Genomic DNA, 13,147 nt, shown 5'->3' on the forward strand with positions numbered 1-13,147 from the left:
CATTTTTTTTTCTTTGTTTCTAATTTAGTTGTGTGGCTTGATTTACTGGTTTCTTTTACATCTACGAAAGCTATTTTACATTTATATTTTGTTTATTTTTCCTTTAAAAAATTAAAACAAAAACAAAAATAAATAAAAAAGGAGTATCCGCTTCGTCGCGAAGGAAGTGCGCAGGACTCTGCGAATTTCCCGGATAGAGTTTTATCGCCATATTTAGTGCAGGGTCGCCGGCAGTGTATGAGGATTTTAAGCCGCCGTTGCTCCACTAAGTAACTCAATAGCATATTTGCTCACTTTCCTATAACCTTCTCATCCCTCTGCACAAGCAAACAACGTCGCTTACCATTCCCACCTCCTCCCGATCCCCAAGTGACCATGGCAGATCGAGAGCATTTGGTATACCAGGCTAAACTAGCAGAGCAAGCAGAGAGATACGATGGTGAGTTGATTTTTATTTTATTTTTTTGACGATTTGTATTGTCACACATTTTGAATCACCGCAGAGGAAGAATAAGAAACAGAGCAGGATTTCTGTGTCCTATTACTGGTAAAATTGTTGGTTGAACCCCAAAAAACAGAGTACTGGATAGTCACATGCGCACGTCCAGGTGAAATGGGAAGAAATATCCGCTTGGAAAGGCCTAGACTAACTCAACCCAACCAGAGCTTGTACTGCATTGTTACATTGTTAATGTTTCAAACTGGGTCAGTGAAGAGTCTCGAGAAAACCTGTATTATAATAATACGATTACAATAGAAGGAAGTTATAATACGTAAATAATTAAATTCGATTTAAATAAATGAATAAAATTGTGTATACAATAAACGTCATCAATGGATTAAATCAGATTAAAATAAATATACCATTGTATATATACATACATAGATTAAAATGAAATAAGTAAATACTAATATATTTAGCTAGCATATATTTTCATCATTTTATAAAAATTATGAAAAGGTAACAATAGAAAACCATTAAAACATTTAGGATGGGATTCCCACACACATATTTCTGTGTCATCTAAATTTGAAAGCCCCTGATCTAAACTAATAATGCAGTAATGCATTAAAGGGATACTTCAGGATTTAGCATTATCTTTGTATTAGTAGAAAACCTTTAGTATTTTCAAATTACCATGCTTTCCACCCTCATATCCCCCTGAGATGGATTTATGTATATTTTAATTTTTTTACTGCTCATCGGTAATCATGCCACAAGCCTCGCACCATTCTCCCGCGGCCCCTTGCCTCGACCTGCTCGCCACAGTAAACATAATGAGTGGCGATTGTAGAAAAGCAAAAGCCGAATCCCGGTCATTTTGGGCCATCTCGAAACACATTTTTTTGTTAATTCTTTTTTTTTTAATGTATTTATTTTATTCAATTAATTTTTTTTTAGTTTAATCTTCCTGGACACCATGCAAAACCCCTGCACTAACAGATATATTTTTATTTAGCTACAAATGATCTCAGGTCCCCTTATTTCACAAGTACATTTATGAATTGACATATGGCTAAGCCACGCCTTCAAACGCGATGAGCCAATCACAGTGCGCAGCTAACCCTATACACTCGGAAATTCTCTGATTCCACGTCCATTGAAATGCATTGCAGTTAGTCAGTTTTCATTAGATTTTTTTCTCGTCATTTTAAGTTTAAAAGGGTCAAACGGTACGCATGGGGTACATGCAACTCCAACACTAGGTTCCCGAGAGGCTGGGCGACGGTGTGTTTTTTTTTTTTACCCCTTCCCAAGCCACATCTCAACCGAAGTGTCTGCTCTGGATACAATTAGCCTAACATTAGAAAACATTAGCGTTAGCTTCTGGCTGCATTGTACTTCATGTCACTTTACTTAGCTTCATTAACGTATCTGTAAATAACCAAGATAACAAACGTTAACAATGTTGTGCTGAACGATTCATGTACATACTGTAGCACCAAACGGGGATGGCAACGATATGTGGTTTATCACGTTTACTGTGACCTGTACATTTTTGCCTAGAGCTGAAGCTTTTCATCGACCTTCTCAACAATAAAATTATTAATATAACCCTCCAATTCGTAGTTAAGGCCCTTTAGGTGCCTTCGAGATGATATATAATATTTCTGTCTTCCTCCTGTGACAGCTGCCATAGTGCCTGTCCCCGAATGTTGACCGTTTGTCCGAGTGAGTGGAGGGGGCGTGGCTTACCCATAGATCAATTGTTACAGAAGACCTTTGATTTCCAGATCTTTGTGGATGGGTTCCCTTTGTGTCATCAGGATCAATCTTCTCTCTCTGTTTCAGAAATGGTGGAGACGATGAAGAATGTTGCAGGGAAGGACATTGAGCTCACAGTAGAGGAGAGAAACCTGTTATCAGTTGCGTATAAGAATGTGATTGGTGCGCGGAGAGCTTCCTGGAGGATAATCAGCAGCATTGAGCAGAAAGAGGAGAGCAAGGGCGGAGAGGACAAACTCAAAATGATCCGAGAATACAGACAAACGGTGAGACTACATTTGATTTTTTTTTTGATTTTTTTTTTTTTTAAATAGTTTTAGTTGGCTTTCGCACCAGAGTAATATGTTCATAGTTCCTATAACTATTGGCGGAAGAACCTGCTTTTGGATTACAGGAACTGGGAACAATTTTAGTTGTATGAACGCCCTATGGGGGACTAAAGACCCGTTCACACCGGGACGAATATCAGCGCATGTTATTCGTCAGTGTTTTTCAACGCGTTTTTTGCGTTCACACCCAAGCGTTTTTCGCTGACGATGAGTCGAGTGAACATGCAAGTGACGATGAGCCGAGTGAACATGTCTTATTTCTTCCTGGCTGTGTAGACGGTGACGTGTATTTCTTCTTCACCAGTGCATATGTGTGCTCGGCAAGACCGCGCCCCCAAGTTGTGTTTTACTGTCACTCCAGAAGCTCCAATTTCCCAATTTCATTGGTCGGATAGTTTTTGACGCGGCGCATCAAATTTAAATAACGAACCCGAGGCATTTTTTTTTAAAATGACACTTTTACGTGTGCCGTTTTACGCATCGGTGTGAACACTCACATTGGTGGCCTTTGTTTAGTCACGAGGCGTTAAACGTCGGCGAATAACGCGCGTGAAATTCGTCCCGGTGTGAACAGGCCTTCAATAAGCTACTTCTGAGTAGGGTCTAAACCAGCACAATAGGAACCACCAGTGACTCAAATGTACGTTGGTTGACCGAACGCATGCCATATGAAACACCAGCACCTGCCATTTTTAAAAAGCTGTGTAAACACACTCAATGAACTCAAGTAACCTCATACTCCAATAACTCCATGAAAATTGATAATAATGTTGTTCTTTTCTCAGCCTCAATGATATGTAGCACTAAATGATGTCGCTGTCGGCCGACTTACTTCACTTCAGAGTTTGTGAAGGGCAATTTTGTCCTCGGGGAACCCCCCTGGTAGCTTGTTCCTGTAACTGAGTTCCTACAACTACCCAGTGCAAAGAACCTTTTAGTGATCAGTTCTTAAAAGATAAAAACTTCTTAGTGTGAGGTAGTGTTGTCAGAAGTAACGACTTCGGTACCAAGTCGATACTGAAATTTTAAATATGTGACAGCCCCTAATATCTCCACTGATAGATGGATCCGCTGATATACACCTGCTTTCAAACGCTCCCGTGTGTCGAAGTGCTCGTGAGGACATGTTTTTGAAGTGTTGATCATTGTGGCCAATCAGAGACATATATGTTGAGCCGAGCGCGTGAATAAAATGGCCAATCAGAGGTGTTTAAGAATCCGTTTGACAGCGCTCAAAATGCTAGGGGGAAATGCTGGTATCGTCACATTTTTATAATTTCAGAACCGACTTGGTACCGAAGTCAGTACTTTTGGCAACACTAGTGTGAGTAACATTTTAAAAAAAATCCAAATAACCTTTTGTGCAGTGGAAAGATTTCTTGAAGGTTAAATGTTCTTCATGGAACCATCAATGCCATATATTGTTGCATTGCGCAGTGTTATGCTACGTTCACACCGGACGCGAATCGCGAAGCGTCTAGTTTGACGCTTGACCACTTTGTGTTAATTCGCGTGTCAAGAGCGAAACTGGCGTGCGTAAAAACAAAAGTTGGAAGCGAAATTTATGCACGTGACGCGCATCAGAATCGAAATCCGTTGGCGGCCATTGTTTTTATGTCGACCGAGCATTCATCGAGAGAGTTACCGCTCTGTATTTACTCTGGAGAGCTAGAACAGCGGCGTGGGGATCATCGTCGCCGTATATTTGTGTCCACCGGACCCTTCAGAGCCAAACCGTTTGGCGAGTTTCACCATTTGCTCGCTCCAGGAGCTGCGCTGGATGACGGCCGCTGTCAGCGGTACTTCCGCCTGTCCCGCGCCCAGTTTGATGACTTGTTGTCCCGCATCGGAGCGAGGATCACCCTCGCCCTCATCCACCTAATCTAGCTATCATTTATTTTTGTTTTGATGATAAATAGAGCCAGCTTCCAAAAGTTATTACTGTAACCTGTCCTGTGATTTTTATTTTTTTTATTTATTTATTTTTTTTCTCTCTCACGTCCAGACACGAACTTATGCACATATGTTGATTGTCTTTACATCATAATACTATTTCATATAATCTAGATATGGAATGAATTCAATACAAAATGAACATGTCTCGTTTATAATGTTTTAAGTGATAAAACATTTGCTTTGTTGTGCATAATCCCACCATGCATTTATATTAACAAAATAATTTATTGAAGCATCCAGACACTTCACCACTTGAGCAAGCAGCTAGGCTCCTGATTGGTTAACGCGGCGCGAATTCATGCCAAAGTTCAGATTTTTCAACTCGGCCGGCAGACGCGAATTCCCGTCAAACGCGTGAATGCACAAATGGCACTAACTGAATCATTCGCGCTTAACGCGCCAGACGCTCCATTCGCGCGAACGAGGCGTATTCGCGTCTTTGCATTGACTTAACATTGAAATCATTCGCGCCTGCGCCCTATTCGCGTCCAGTGTGAACGTAGCATTACAGTACATGGTGTAATGTGAAAGGCTTTTAGGTTTGTTTTTTAATTTCATCAAATCTAGGTATATTTGATGCCATAATTAATATGCCATTTCTTATCATTCCCTTTGCAGGTTGAGAATGAGCTGAAATCTATTTGTAATGACATACTGGATGTACTGGACAAACACCTCATTCCTGCAGCCAACACAGGAGAATCCAAAGTTTTCTACTACAAAATGTAGGTGTTTGACAAATCAAAGTACATGCATTTAGACCTTCACAACAGTGGGCGAGGGTTAGAGTGTTCAGTATCTAATATATAAATTAAAATAGGCAACTTTGCCAATGCAAATGTGATGAATCTATTCACCCACACTTGTTTTTTGTGTTTGTTTGCAGGAAGGGTGACTACCACAGGTACCTAGCAGAGTTTGCTACAGGTAATGACAGGAAGGAAGCAGCAGAGAACAGTTTGGTGGCGTATAAAGCTGCCAGTGACATTGCCATGATTGAGCTCCCACCCACACATCCCATCCGGCTCGGCCTAGCACTCAACTTCTCTGTCTTTTACTACGAGATCCTTAACTCCCCCGACCGCGCATGCAGGTTGGTTTTTTTTCCTCTTAAAGTGTCCAATGTTTGTTTGAATTTACTACTTCTTGGGCTGCACCCTAATAGTTTACAAAACGTTATTCGAAGAGAAGTTTGCACCTCTCATCCAGACTAAAACGGAAAAAATGATGACCTAAAACCGAGAAGTTTAGAAATGCTGCAGCTCCGTTTTGCGTTTTGAATCTCCGGAGGGCGTTTTAGTGAAGACGGGACAAAACGGAGGACTTTAGAAACGATGATGCAGAGGCTCACTCTCGGGCTCTATGATTGGGTGTCATCAGTCATGACATGTCCTTCCCTGATTCGTCAGCCACCGTTTACACCGGCGCTTAATGTACATTTTAAGAGCTCATTATTTTGGTATTTCTCTATAATGGAGAACAATGTACATCAAAATATTTTTTCACAGTCCTTAAAATCAAACCATTTTCGGATTTAAATTGGCAAATATTTTTATATCTAAATGTGATCACATTGATTAATTTGGTTGATTTGATCACAAGTGGATGTGCTACATATATCAAATGTTTTGAGCTTGTCCACTTTCGACCAGTCTTAAACTCATTATACTGGATTGCTTTTGTAGTGTAAATGCTCATGTGGTCAAAGTCCCTTTCAAGGAAAGTGTTCACCCGGCGGCCATGTTTGCAACGGCTCCGGGCAGCTATTTCAGGCATCCAAGACCACATCCAATCTATTTGATTGGGGGAATCCTGAAATCTCAAAAAACTGCTTGCCAAACTCACAAAATGCATAACATATTTCAAATGCGCAACAAATCTGACATGAAATGTTCCATAAATGTTATTTCTTTTGCTCCAATAGTGTTTAAAAAAGCTTGTTTTTCAGGCTGGATGAGCCAAGCGATAGGCTCTTTTACTTAGAAGGCGGGACACATTCCACCATATTGGGTTTCAGTTTCTCCCATTCATAAGTTATAGGAGTGAATATATAGATTTTTCTTTCTATATAGATTTTGATGTGGTTGAATGTGTTCGAACAGCTGCAGAAATTGACTTCTCTCAACCTACCAACCAACCTTGTGTCAACATTCTTCACATATACGCGATTTTGTTGGCTTAAGACCTGAGTTTGGTTTGAAGACAAAAAAAAAACATACCAAGCACAATGTTCTCTCCCCATTCCTGATTTCTAAATATTTCAGTCTAGGTCTTTATTTTATATAATTATTTTAGCATTTCATTTGGAGTTAGATCATTTTAATTTAATACATCATGTATCCCCCTGGTTCAGAACCACTACCTTATAGGAAAACCCCAGTCTGACTCTCCACTCGCTCCTCCAACAGGTTGGCGAAGGCAGCGTTTGATGATGCGATAGCTGAGCTGGACACACTGAGTGAGGACAGTTACAAGGACTCTACACTCATCATGCAACTGTTACGGGACAACCTGACGCTGTGGACTTCAGACATGCAGGGAGATGGTGAGACACACATCTTAGAGAAGGGAAAGCTACTTTGCCAATTGCCATAGTAGACTGAAGCAAACACTGAGATTCTGAATGAATTATGTCACTTTTCCATTACCAGTACCATCTCGACTCGACTCGGCTCACTTTTCGCTCCGTTTTCCATTACAGACAGTACCGCCACAAATAGTACCCAGTCGTCATAGCCACGCCTTTCGTTCCTCGCTGCCCTATCAAGCTCTCGCTGGATCCTCTCTTCGGCAACCAAACAAACGACCACAAATGGCCATAATAATAATAGTAGTAAGTTTAGAAACTATCTCTGGCCAAACTATTTAAAAAATGGCCGGGATATTCTGGATACGTCTGGCTCGTGCAATGATGACGCAGTGAATGGTGACGATTCTCTCTGACCAATCAGCAGTCGGCATTGTTTTCACGTCACATTTTAGTATCGGCTCAGCTCGCTCAGAACCTCGCCGGAGGTGGTACTAAAAAAGTACCCGAAACCAGGTTCAGGTACAACTTTTACACAGTGGAATAGTCGAGTTGAGTTGGTACTGTGTAGTGGAAAAGCGCCATTAGATACTATTATAATCTGAAAAAATCTGAATTGCACAGTGCAGTCAGTGCCCGAGGTACTTGCAATGCAAATATCATTTTCTTAATTGGTATTGTCAGTAAATTTAATTTCTTTCAACATTTTTGAGGTTTATAGACCTGAAATTGGTGTGATGATAATACTTTAAAAAATAAGAGATCACATTTACCAATTTAAATTGCCTTTACCTATTTAAAAGTAACAGGTTTGTGTTTGAAAAGATGGTCATGAGTGTCTGTAACTGCCTGAGTGATCGTCACAAAGATAGATTCCGTTAAACAACTATAAATTAATTAGGGCTGCCCCCAAATAGTCGACTAAATGTTAGTCGATATGAGGAGGGCTTGGTCGAATACGTTTTCATTAGTCGGTTAGTCGCAAAAAAAAAAAAAAAAATTACGTGAAAAAAATTACGCAATCAGGGGCTGCGCAGTCAGCGTATGACATGACATCAAAGCAACAAGAGATCAACGAGATCTCGTGCCTCGCGGTATACCAAAACGCACTTGTGGGAGAGGTATCGGAAAATATCGCGACCAGCAAGCTGTTGTCTTAGACCCACGTTTAAAGAGCTTGTCATTCTTTGACCAACACGAACGAGAAGATGCGTACTCCACAGTGTTGGATCTGACAGAAATTTTATTTACAGAAGCTGCGCGCCAGAAAGTGATCATGACAGTATTAGCCCTGCGGAGGGTGAGATCGAACCGAATAAGGAAAATTGATAAAGAAGAGCATGCAGAAGAGAATGATGAACTAAAAATGTACTTGGCAGATAAAACAAAGGTTGATTCGGGACCACTGGCATGGTGGCAAAAAAATTAACATCGATATTCAAAGCTCGCTAAAGCAGCTAAACGCCTCCACATCCACTCCATCAGAGCGCATCTTTTCAAAGGCCGGCTTCATTGTGAACATGTCGAGAAGCTCCCTTCTTCCCAGCAATGTGGACAAGCTGGTGTTCCTCTCACATAATATGAAAAAATTTAAATCGAATTGAAAGCTTAGGTAAGAATAATTAATTTCATTTTTGAAGTGTTTCTGTTTGCGATCCGTTAGGCTGTATAAAATACAAAACAAAACAAAAAACGGATATTTTTATAACGGTTAGGCTATACAAAATAAATAAATATTATTTTTATTTATTCGTTTTTATATAATGCAGAAGTCGTTTTTTATTCTAAGAAAAATTAGTCTGATTTTTGCAATTTGTTGTTTCAGGTTAAGACTCATCCATCGTCTTAAATGGCAGTTTGCGGCTTTGCTCTGATATTTTTGTCCTTCAAATTAGCATATTTGTTCCACATTTTTTCTTAAATATAGCCTAGTTGTTCTAAACAATTTAATCAAATACTTAGGCTGTTGATTTGTTTGCCGCCTTCTTTTTTATTCGCAATATAAGTTTTGGCGTTCTGCGATATGCCATGTGCATTTATTAAATTGTTCGTTTATTAATTTTCCTTTTGAACAATATAAAAAATATATTAATTTAATTTTCCACTGTATTTTATACCAAACAGTGTTTTTGCTACAGTATTATTTATTTTTTGTCTTGTTTTGTACTAGGCCTAAGTTACTAATACGTTTATTTAATTTATTTTAAAGAACGAAATTTATTTTATTTTATTCAAAACTGTTTTTTTTTTTCATTTAACTGTTACAGTTTGTATTTTTGATAATACATTATTAAAATGCACACTTGCACAGGCAGTCTGATTGCTGTTTTTTTATTCTACAATTAGCCTATAATGTGTCGTAAGCGCTGTATACTTTAAACGCTTTACTATTCTGTTTTAAGCGCTTAATTTTCGGTTTGAACGTGCTAATATCATGCTTTAGCATTTTCTGTGGAAGTGGTAAACTTCAACTTTGGACTATTCCTTTCCTTGTATATACGCAAGCTTTTATATTAATATCATAAACGAACGATTATTCGACTAATCGCTAAAATGCAGGAGTGTTAGTCGACTAGGAATATCTTTAGTCGGGGGCAGCCCTAAAATTAATGATTGGGTTGTAATCAAGCGGCAACCTCCCCGTCTCTCTCTTGAAGCCAATACGGAAGTGAATTAAACTGCAATTTATCGGGCGGCCGCTTGAGGCAGGCTGCAGAAGCGAGTCAAATCTGTATCTCCCCCATGTTAAAATGCCCAACTTTACAGCAGAAAAAAACATGTTTACAGCCTGGAGCAAAAAGTGGCTTTGGTCTATAGAGCTCATTTTTCCCTTCATGACGACTGTGAGGGGGGTGAATTTTTTTTACAACTCATCTGTTTAAATTATATTTAAGCCTTAAAGTTCTGCATAATTAAGGGCGTGGCCACTTGAGTGACAGGTGCCGCTGCTTCACTGCTAGTCGTTTGTCTGCTGTCTGTTAGCGTCACCCTCAGCTGTGTTTCTGCTTTTCCGGGATTATTTCATACAATTTAATACATGTATTATACCTTCGCCCGTGCACGCCGTTGGATTCCGTCGTGTTGAGTATGGAGAGAACAACCAGCACCGTGTTTCCAGCTGTTTCCCTCGCATGCACTAATGGATGTCTGATGATTTCAGCGCGTTCTCTCCGTCCATGCAATAGATGCACACCCTTGAATGAGCGTGGATTTCTAGTTCATTTACTTGAAGTTCTGAGGTAATATTTGGTTTGACCCATCTGAGAGGCGGCCAAAATCGGATTGTAAAATGGACTGAATTAAAGCTCTTTACGAACTTGACGTGAGATGCCGACTGACATGTGTGCTTGCCTTGAATCACTGTCGCATGCACAAGCTTAGAGCAATATTGTAAGTAACTTATACATTTTAACTAGCAGAATAATAATGCATCACAATGCACATAGTTGACTGCTTGTATGTTGTGAGAAATGTCGTGTGATCTGTGTTAATGTACTTGTATATATGCTCTTAACTAATTGCCCCTTGTGAGATTAATAGAATAAATAAAAGAATATAAGGAAGAATATTAGAATATAAAAGTTGATAAAAAAAAGTAAAGTAGTCTCACTTTTAGTTGCGTCTTAACTATTATAATATTTCGAAGGGCAAAACATGAACTTTAACCATTGGCTTTACTTTTTCAATCAGCTGTCAATTCAGCGGCAGTAGCATAGCATTAGCACCTCAGCTCCACCCGCGTCCCGCCTCTTTGCCCATTTTAATTTATCCGGTAGTGACGAGAGGTGACGCACTGCCAAGATGGCGACGGTCGGCCCCGCCCACTTTAGGCCTCAAAATCGCTCTTCAGAAACCTATGGGTGACGTCACGGACACTACGTCCATATTTTTTTACAGTCTATGGTTGTAATATTACCATTCCTCTGAGGAAATTGTGTTGGTATCCTTGAAAAGGTTTTTAATCAAGTTGTAGCCTAGAATTTGCAATAAATTTGGTCAAAATGAGTTTTAAGAGATAGAGTTATTGACTTTTAATTTGAGTATAGTTCTCGTCATAAAAGAAACAGGTATGGAGTTAACAACAAACAAACAATTAAATAAAGTTATTATTGGGCTAGAAAAGCTTGTATTGATTAACTGCAATAATTTTCCATAAATATAGCATTATTGTCATATTGTTTTATTCTGTCGAGTCCCTTAAACTTTATTTAATCAAGTTAATCCGGCATTGGGTTTAGTTTTTTTTAAGAAAAAAAGGATCTTAAATATATTTTTAGTGTCTATTTCTATAATTTTCTTTAAATTCTAGTTTTTCATTTTTAATAACTAGTATGGGTTACGTCATGAAAAAAGAAACATAGTGGATTAAACAAATGAACAATTTATTAAAATAAGTTCTTATTTATTCTTAGAAAAGGACACTTAAAGGTTAGTTCACCCAAAAATTCTGTCATTTATACCTTTAAACTTAAAAAACTTAGAAACTTTATATAGCCATTTCTACAATGAGTTAAAGGTGCAAGGAAAACATTATTTGTTGCTTATTTATTTTATTATTAATTATAAAAACAAGCACATAGCTTGAGGAACATGCCAAACCAATGTGAATTTAAATAAATGTGAACGAGCACTAGTCGGCTGCGAACCTGTAACCGAGTGTCGACGACAGCCACGTGACTTCAGCTTTGTTGCAGACTTATAACGTGTGAGGTGTCAAGTTTGTCTCATAGTGTGTGGTTTTAAATCGAATGCCACTGTAATAACAGACTCTTTGTTTTTTCAGGTGAAGAACAAACTAAACCAGCACAGCCAGATGCTGAGGAAGAAAAGCAGTGAGATGTGTCCGCCAACATACTAAACCCCCTCTCTCTCTCTATCTCTTTCTCTCTGTCTCTGTTGCTCTCTCTTTCTCATTCATCCCTGCCCTCAGGGAACCACATGGTGTCATAGAGAAGAGTTCAGATGCTGAATGCTGTTGTCCATCCTTGTTTATCACTTTATCTGTCTGTCTTTTCTCCACTCTCGCTTTTCTCCTTGTTTCGTACCTTTGCTCTCATCTATCTGACCATCTACACGAGTCTGGAGTCATTGAGAGTTCTCATGTTTTCTCTTATGTTCACCAAGGCTGCTGCTTATTGGATCAAATGTACAGTAAAAACAACGTAATACTGAGAGATATTATTGCAATTTAAAATAACCGTTTTGTATTTACATATATTTTAAGGTGTAATTTATTCCTGCAATGCAAAGCTGAATTTTCAGCATCATTACTCCAGTCTTCAGTGTCATATAATCCTTCTGAAAACATTAATAATAATGGAGGAGCGAATCTGCATATTAGAATGATCGTGACACTAAAGACTGGAGTAATGATGCTGAAAATTCAGCTTTGCATCACAGGAATACATTATTATTATTATTTTTAAATATCTAAATTAAAACCAGTTCTTTTATATCATATATAATATTTTTGATCAAATAAATGTAGCCTTGGTGAGCAGAGGAGACTTATTTCAAAAAATCTTGAACATCTTAACGACCCCAAACTTGTAAAGCGGTAGTGCACATTTTTTTTTTAGAAAGTTTTAGGGGTTTCATTTAATTTTTTTTTATTTTTAAAAATCTTAAGCGTTTTTTAATAAACTATTCACTTAGACCTTTATATGATTATTTGATGCCAGAATGGGATTTGGCTTTACTACCTGATGTGAACTTCATTGAGAATCACACTTTAAAATTTGCTTTGGCTTATATCTTTATTAGTGTTATTCTGTCGATTATTGGGTTGAGTTCAATGGCAATTATTGGAGATGTTTATTTTTAGAAGCTTTTTTGAGGTCGGCTGAGAGTAAGAAAAAAAAAACCTCTAGCTGTGTATCGTAAATTTGGCCTCAAAAACATTTTGCCCTCCTTTTCTAAAGTGATGGATTTTGTCAGAAAGTTCTCTGTCTGTGGTATGGTGTCCTGTGGTTTGTTACAGTAAGTAACTACGCTTTTTATAAATGAACGCAACTCTCGCCTCACCGTTATTCGAAATGTTGCTGCTGCAAAAAATATTTCTATAAAGCTGTTGTCAAAGCTTTTGTGCTTTGCCTCAGAGCTTTTTGT

The 13,147-nt window shown here is 38.6% G+C and overlaps 1 protein-coding gene across 1 annotated transcript; it reads left to right on the forward strand.

The window, feature by feature from the left end:
- The first annotated feature begins 134 nt into the window (after positions 1-134).
- ywhae2 (tyrosine 3-monooxygenase/tryptophan 5-monooxygenase activation protein, epsilon polypeptide 2) lies at positions 135-12,022 on the forward strand. The gene is made up of 6 exons (XM_039668987.2): positions 135-439; positions 2,294-2,493; positions 5,131-5,237; positions 5,399-5,605; positions 6,921-7,057; positions 11,823-12,022. Exons 1-6 carry the CDS (start codon positions 376-378, stop codon positions 11,873-11,875), a joined length of 768 nt encoding a protein of 255 aa, XP_039524921.1. The 5' UTR covers positions 135-375; the 3' UTR covers positions 11,876-12,022.
- The last annotated feature ends 1,125 nt before the right edge of the window (positions 12,023-13,147 follow it).

The sequence above is a fragment of the Pimephales promelas genome, chromosome 1 (genome assembly GCF_988280905.1).
Source record: "Pimephales promelas chromosome 1, fPimPro1.hap1.1, whole genome shotgun sequence".
Lineage (NCBI taxonomy): Eukaryota > Metazoa > Chordata > Actinopteri > Cypriniformes > Leuciscidae > Pimephales > Pimephales promelas.